This window comes from Haliotis asinina, chromosome 2, assembly GCF_037392515.1.
Source record: "Haliotis asinina isolate JCU_RB_2024 chromosome 2, JCU_Hal_asi_v2, whole genome shotgun sequence".
In the NCBI taxonomy this organism is placed as follows: Eukaryota; Metazoa; Mollusca; class Gastropoda; order Lepetellida; family Haliotidae; genus Haliotis; species Haliotis asinina.
This window is the reverse complement of record NC_090281.1, coordinates 85,745,486-85,753,471: the sequence shown is the minus strand read 5'-3', so window position 1 is coordinate 85,753,471 and position 7,986 is coordinate 85,745,486. Positions and strand designations below refer to the sequence as shown.

General features: G+C 43.5%; 1 protein-coding gene across 2 annotated transcripts in view; it reads left to right on the top strand.

Annotated features, from left to right (window-relative positions):
• The first annotated feature begins 447 nt into the window (after positions 1–447).
• Positions 448–7,986, top strand: part of LOC137274493 (rho GTPase-activating protein 6-like) — a 59,392-nt gene continuing 51,853 nt past the window's right edge. For both annotated transcript variants that reach the window (XM_067807707.1, XM_067807706.1), the window contains exon 1: positions 448–1,739. In XM_067807707.1, the coding sequence (XP_067663808.1) occupies positions 639–1,739 (1,101 nt within the window). In that variant the 5' untranslated portion in view covers positions 448–638. The remainder of the gene's footprint in view (positions 1,740–7,986) is intronic.

Genomic DNA, 7,986 nt, shown 5'->3' with positions numbered 1-7,986 from the left:
CCCACACCCACAATCGGCGAATTCCTTCGCCGTGTAATATGATCTGCTATTGTCCTAGCTTTGTTAACCACCTGTTCTTAAATGTAGGAATTTATTGTCTTACTAAAGTTTGTTTATCTGTCAACCGAGGATATATCTCTGCCCAGTGGCGAGTTTTGTACGGTTAAGCTGGACTTAACTAGCAAATGAATCAATAACTATTAATTTGCTGTTTTGACGCCAGATCTTACCAACCTCCGACCCAAGTGAAAGATTCTTAGCTTTTTCGTAAACCTCTTTAATCCCTAAACTAAATATACCTAATACATAGCCAGCAGGAGAGAGCAAGTTGGTATTTACCTTGCGAGAGACGCGAATGATTGACATTCTTTTCGTGTGCTGACAAGCCAATCAGAAAGCGTACGGCGGAGAAGTAATCTAACAAGCTCCACCCCCACACGCTGTAGTAGATCGCCAGTGTAGTGGTTCACAATTGAAGTGAGACTCTACGCTTCTCTACACTCTAGTCTGTTGGGAGACTGAGTTTGACTCAGATACAGTTTTATTACCCGTGTGGACGACAGTAGTGTTGAGTGTTTTCTTGTGGAGTATGTGCAGGTGTATACCGGTGTCATAGCACTTGTGTTACACGATGTATTATGACAGTTGATGGCCCTGTGCACTGTCCTGTGATCTCGTCAACTTTTGGTAGTTCAAAGGAGCGATCGGACTTCTTACCTCACGGTATGGTGGTTGTACCAGGACTAGCGATGTCCAATCGTCCACGACTTCATATTCCTAATGGATATAACCATTGCGACATTTCGTCACGTCTTCAGCAGCGCTACGGACATACGGAAACTAGTGCATATGAAAGGATGGTTTACTCTCCGTCAAAGATGCATGTTGATCCTTGGAACACGAGTGCTGTGAAACTTAGTCTTTTGATTGGAAATGGCTCTGATCACGACCCCCGGGGAAACTGTCGCATGGTGTCTCAGTCAGTGACAGATCTGAGGGTACGGGAAGACACGGGGGTGCCTCTCTGGGTGTCGGACCCTCGGGGTGGGGACAGAGGGGCATCGATTTCGGATGGAGAGGAGGAGTATGTGACCCTGGACTATAACTACAACCCGCGCGGTAGTACACCTACCACCCCACGGGGAAGTGGGAATACTACCCCACGGGCCAATGGAACCCCCTCCCCACGGGGATATCAGACAATGCAGCCAAACCGCCATAGACATAGCTATAACCCTGGGTATATAAACCGTGAACTGTACCCAAACCCAATGGCAAATCATATGCTAACCCAGACACGACCCCCGATAGTTTCAAGGGTCCAGTCTTTGGAAAATGACACTAATGTGGAAACACTACAACGTAAAAAGACAAACACGTTAAGGAAAGTCGCGGCAACGTTCGGACTCGCGCGTGCTCCTAAGGGCGTAGAGACTGAGGGTGGGGATGAGGCGAAGGTGCGACGGAAACGAAGCAGATCACTTCCCGATCTGCAAGCTGACGGGGCAGAGAATGTTAGTTGTTATAGTGATGATGAAGATGGTGATGACTTTGGGTTCCGTAATTCCCCTTACTCTAGTGCAGCGTCTAATTGCTCCCCCTCCCCTTCTACAGCCTCCCCCGGTATGCTCAAGGCCAAGTCGCCGTCACCAGGCCGACGAAAGATCCTCCCTAAACGATGGCGCAGCAAAACCAAAGCCGTTCCCAACGTGACGGCGTCTTCTCTCTGGAGCCCAGAGGTAGGTGAAATCGTTTTGTGCATGCTTTATTGTGTCTCTTTCATGTACATTCGTAAACTACAGATTTAGACAAGTCGGATGATTCTACAATGTCTTGAATGGAATTAGGAATACACGTACATTATCACAAACACTCACGCGTATGTACAGATTTCCGTATCTCCGGCCACAAGTACGCCAAGGGTAAAATGGAACACACACCACACCCAATACACACCCACCATTATACTCTTTGGCTGATTATTTGTAAACATGGGGTTAAGTTTATCTGTTGTAGTAAGACTTTGAAATTTAATATTTTGAGGCCAAAGGGAGTTAAACAAGTAGCACCTTGCTGCTGAATTATCAGGGTTTTTATTGATGTATGTATACGCCATGCAGTGGCCGAAAGCTCTATGTCCATTTCGGCGTGCAAATATTACACCACACGTTCTCTCCCTTCAATGCTATTGACTCACCTGCTCCTAAAGCTCACTTTGTTTAGTTCCTCATTCCGTACGAAGTCGGGTCAAGAATGCTCAAACTGTCTGAACAAAAAGCACGATCGCTGTATATAAATATCGGACGTTCATTGTAAATCTTGTGATATTTCAATGAACTTACGGATGATGATGATGATGATGATGATGATGGATCAGTGTGATGCATACTAATGTGTGTGTGTTTTAATTAATATTTTTAATTGTAATTATTATATACATTTAATATGTCATTCCATTTCCCATACAAGCTTATTTTAGAACCTTATCTGTTGGACATGTGATCAAAACACTTTGTGCCTGGCAGTATCAAAACGCACGCAGACAACAAAACATCATTTCATGTACGATAACATATTGTCGTGTACTCCCAGCAAACACTCACGCACGCCTAATGACATGACGATTTGGCGCACTGTTCCGCACTACCGACTTCCATCGCCAGCAGGGGCTTATGGTGACGTGGGATGCTGTCGATGATGCCGACCATAACATTGCATTGCTTAGTCGGCAACATCCACCTGGCGAATCCTCGTCAACATTTTGCGACAATATATGCAATAACAATAATGGTGGACAAGATCAGGCAGTGTAGGATACGCTTTACTGCATGAATGTAATGCTACATAATTCTTGCATGAGTCACGTTTCGTTTTTGTGGTGGTAATTATTTCATACGCGCTCGGTTTAACATAAATTGTGTATATTGTTTAGACCAACATGAATGTATATGTTGTTTTCCATTATATGTAGACATTCCTGCGATATCATTGTTTCGTAACATAAAACAACAATCATGAAGATCTTCAGTAAAACTGCAATCCAGGGTTGGAGTATAGACTGAACAGTAGTAGGTAAAGGACCGCAGAACACCCTCTTCGTGGAGGGAAGGTTAAGGGAAATTCATTGGTTCAGCCAAATCACGGATCCCTTACCTACAACTCTTATCCACGTGGAAATCTGACCACATTACTAGGCACGAAAAAGTAGATTGAGCCGATATATATCACCGTGACAAGGAAATCAGTTGATACAGGTGTGATATGAGCTACATCAACCAAGTCTGTTATCTACCACTGTTATCACGACAATATCTGCACATCAGAGAAACCGCCTGATTGGTCAACGTTATATAACCACATTAGCTCGTCTTGAAAGTCAGTTGTCTTTTCTTTTTGTTTAAATAACCAGTCTGTAGACAAACATCCTGCATCACGTCCATCCCTGTCTGCGACATATACTTCCCTTATCTGATACTGTGCAGTGCGGTTTCTTGTGACCCTGACTCTTCATTACGTCACTGACGTATCCAAGCGAAGTTACTATGGCGCCTATACTAAGTCAGTGGTTACATACATTGTATCGATCTGAAGTTGTTCTATATAATGAGTGTATTCGATATAGAATACGTTACACCCTGAGACAACGAGGCTACATTAAAGATACTAGAGCAGTGATGAATACAAACACACCAAGCTTGCATAGTTTTTCGATGAGACTTTAAAAAACAAGAGTTTAACGTTCTGAAAGCGATTTGTTTTCTGAGTTGATTGAAATTCCTCCCTTAACAACTAATCGGAACCGGTCCTCCTGAACATCTGCCCCGAATCCTCTTCTCAGGGGCTGTAAAAAAGAGAGACTTCTCCTGAAAACGTGGGTACTGCATGGAAAGATAACACAGCGTTGTTTCCCCCGTCTGGCTCTCGTCTAGAGCGGTCAGTATGGGGGGACCCCACGTGAGCAGCGTCCTCCCATTGTTCCCCCATCCGTCTGGGGAGAGGGGCGGACACGGGGGTCATTGCAAGAACGCGAAGGGTCACTGGGGAGACTCAGGTAATGGAATAAGGGGGCAGGGAGTCTACTACTTGGTGGGGACGTTGTTATAATAATGGTCAGAGGCAGAGGTCCACAAATGAAAGTGATCATGATAGGGGTGTGTTAGGGGTGGGAGGGTAGTATGGGGTCAGCATGATAGGGGTAGAGTGGGAGGAGAATTGAATATAAAACTTGAGTGAGAATACGAAATAAAATGAGTTTCTATTCATTGGATACCGGAAGTCAAAGGGGTCAGCATAGCTTCTGCTCAAGTATCTCAATACAGTTTACCCTTCGTGTAATCCTTAGGTGACACTGAAATGCTGCTCTCTTCAGACATGCTGGCCTCGGATCTCCTTGCGCAAAGCTATCAGAGCGCCACGACTTATATAGTATGGGAGTTACGGTCGACGTTACGTTGAAATCGGTCGTGGAAAGAGGTCTTGAATAATAACGACCCTTGCTCTATATTTCTCTGTATTCTCACAAACAAAGAGTCTATACACACGCCGACATTCCGAGGCGTCCGAGTTCAAATTTTAGATTCTAGTGAAAATAGATATGTAAACACGATCCCCTGTTAACAAAATGCATAAAAGGAACTCTTCAACCATACCATTGGTGTAATAAAACGCGGGGACGGAAAAGAAGCCATGCATAATTTCTCGGTCGTTGAATCCAACCCTTAGCAAACCGTTCACCACAGAGAGTCGGCACATGCCTATGGTTTCCACATCTTACCCCGATGTAGTTTTTGCCAACACGGAGACGTTTGGGGATTGAACTGGTGAGGTTTTTTGTGGTTTTGTGTTGCTAAATGCTGCATGCCACGTGACTCTGTGTTTGTCGCCAAACAGTGGTATCATTAAAACTCGCTTGTCAGGCGTCTGTGAACCAACACGCGGATGTGAGCTGGTGGTCAACACAATGCAGGGACATAAAGGATAGGAGAGGGGAACCCGGGGCTTGGATCAACCAAGTTACCTACCTAATTGAACTAATGCTTTTGAAAACATTGCGTTTCGTTCAAAAAGATGTGTACTCTTTTGTTAACAAATTACCCTCGGGGCAATCGTTCCTGTCGTGCAGCACCCACCAGTACACATACAAGGTAGTGTGGTGGTTGTAGTATATGTCTATCAGGGACCTGTTCCAAGCAATCATAACGCAGGGGTCCGCAACTCCCATACTACAGATACAACATGAGTTCAATTCAAGTCTGTTGAGCAAGTCTAGACTACTTCAGCCCGAAAGCACTGTTATGGGTCCCATTTCCCCTTTGGATTATAAACATGTAATCTTTTTAAATATAGTCTTATAAATACGCTATTGTTACGACAGTCGTCCAGGTCTGATCAAAGAATAGGGGTAGCAATGTCTTGACTCTAGATAATTCCGCGTAGTGATAGTTTAGCAGGTATTATAAGACATGCATTTGACAGCAGATAAAACCTTGTCCTATGGAACATAATATCCATTTTCTGACAAATATATCGTGTTTCTAAGTCTAGAGTTGAAGTTGTCCTCTTTAAATGGACCACTGGGATTGCAGTTTGTCAGACCCGACGTTAGTGTCACCTGTCGACGTATTGCCGAAATACAGTTACAACCATGTCCACTAACTATTTAATCAGCTACAGCTACGTGTGTGTCGCCTTTCTTGTAAACACAGCTTTGTTACGTTTGGGAACTACCGCGGTTTTTGGTACTATCAGTACACCCATGATAACACACCCCCCTTCCTCACACCCAGGGGTAATAAATTACAGGGGTGAGTCTGACCACCGGCTACCAGGTTGAACGCTGACCGCCCCCTCCTTACCATGTGGCAAGAGCGCTCAGTACCTTTGACTGACTAAATCACTGGTCATTCTTCGCTTAAGATTTTCCGAATACCCCAATAGTCATTTGAATGTCAGTCTAGGCGGTGCTGTTACGAGGTCGGTTTCCGTGGTATATTTAGCAGGGTAGGATAACTCTAATCATAGGGTCACTAATGCCAAGGGGGTTAACATAAGACACTTAGTGTCTCAAAATGTAAAATTTAAATGGAAACGAACTCCATTAACACCAAAAAGCCCCAGAGAACTTGTGCAAAATCTAGCCTCGCTTATTTGTTAACGTCTACCATTACAGTAGGGGCTGGTGGAAGACGGAGACTGTGAGACAGGTTTGGCTAAAAGGAAACAGGTATTAGCATGTTCTTTCACCTTTTGGCATCAGATTGGTATCAATTTCCGAAATATTGTTTTGTCATGGATCTTCAGTGTGTGGTTCGGACTTATTACACCCTGAATGATATGGAATGTATCTTGTATGTGTTGACATCTACAGTAAAATGCATGTTTTCCGGACACAGTGGTACTTGACACTGCATTGTCAAAGTTAAACGTACGTACAGTGTTTTTGTAAAGGGATGTACAAACTCAATTCAATGTGTTTATAGGGTAAAAGTCAAGGAAGTTGTAAAGTGGACTTTTAATAGAGAGGTACACGGGGACGTCACGAACACCACGAGGTTTTAACCCAGATTTATTTATAGTAAAAGGAGTCGTGACAGGGCAGTACTTTGTTAACCCATGGTGTTTGCTCCTCAACATACCACCAACCCGCGTTGCATGGAGAACAGTTATTGATGTTCAAATTGGTTCTTAAACATGGGTCGCTTGAGCAAGTTTCAATTGATTTGGCTATGAAAAGCTATCAGAGCTATTTCGACCAGTTATTTAGAGAATCGTTTTGTCATAAAATGTTTTTGGGTATAATAACAATGATACCACTTTCAATTAACTGCAGAATATGACTAAACATTTAATAAATGCATAATGCTTTAGAGAGACACTCTGATTGAATGGTATCGGGTCATAGATTTCGGGACACGTTAATTGCCAAGCATTTATCTCCAAGACTGAACAGTAAAGTAACGCAACACTGCCTTCCAGACGCACCTTACCACCCAAGTCTCCCATAGAGATATCTACTCACATGGAACGTCTTAAAAGGCTAACCATATGTGTTGTGAAATGTCAAGTCGAAATGAACAGTCATTGAATGTTATCTTCTTCAGAATGCCAGTTGTTACCAGTACCGTGAGAACATGGTGTTATTTGGACTAAAATCAATCAGTGAAAGTATAATTTTGTAGTTTCCCATAAATAGACACCCCCTGCTTGACAACATGGCGTCGTCAACACGTTTATCACTGAAGAGGCTTTCGCTATAGAGAACCCCTTTGTTATTATGTGTGGCAGGTGAATGTGTACCTCACGCCTCTTGTGTGTATCATAGCCTAACATAAGCATCCAGGGGCCAGTTTCACAAAGCTATCGTGGCTCATTTACTGTCGTAACTCCTGTACTGTCACATAGACTTGCGACAGTCGCAGCGCTACAGTTGCTTTCTCAAACGGGGCTCGGTATCTTTTCACAAAACTTTCGTAGCGCCACGACTGTCGTAACTCCAAAACTGCGCACCCCTGCACCCCAAATGTACACTACAAGGCCTAGATTTTCGAAGCGCTAAGATCGTCGCAAGTTATTATTTACGCTAAGAGAGCTTCGAAAATCTAGGGCTTCCAGGGCCTAGATTATTTAAACTCTGTTACCCATAAGATAGTCATAAGCTAATGTTAATACATGGTACTTACGACAATCTTAGCACTAAGATAGTTTCGAAAATCTAGGCCCAGTACTGGAGGTACTGGAGGTAGCGCTACAATTGCTTTGTGAATCGAGCCCAGTTATGTACTATTTGTGGGTAGATAGCGTGTTCACCCTTCGACTCTGTAGACTTTCGTAAGCGCCTACTATCAGCATATCAGAACATCTAATGGAACGTGATAAAAAAGTCCACAAAAACGAACGTTTATTTTCCGAAAATGTCAAAATTACAATTCGTTTTTACAAATAATCTAGAAATATCACGGACGGTAACATGTGAAACCGGATCTGCTG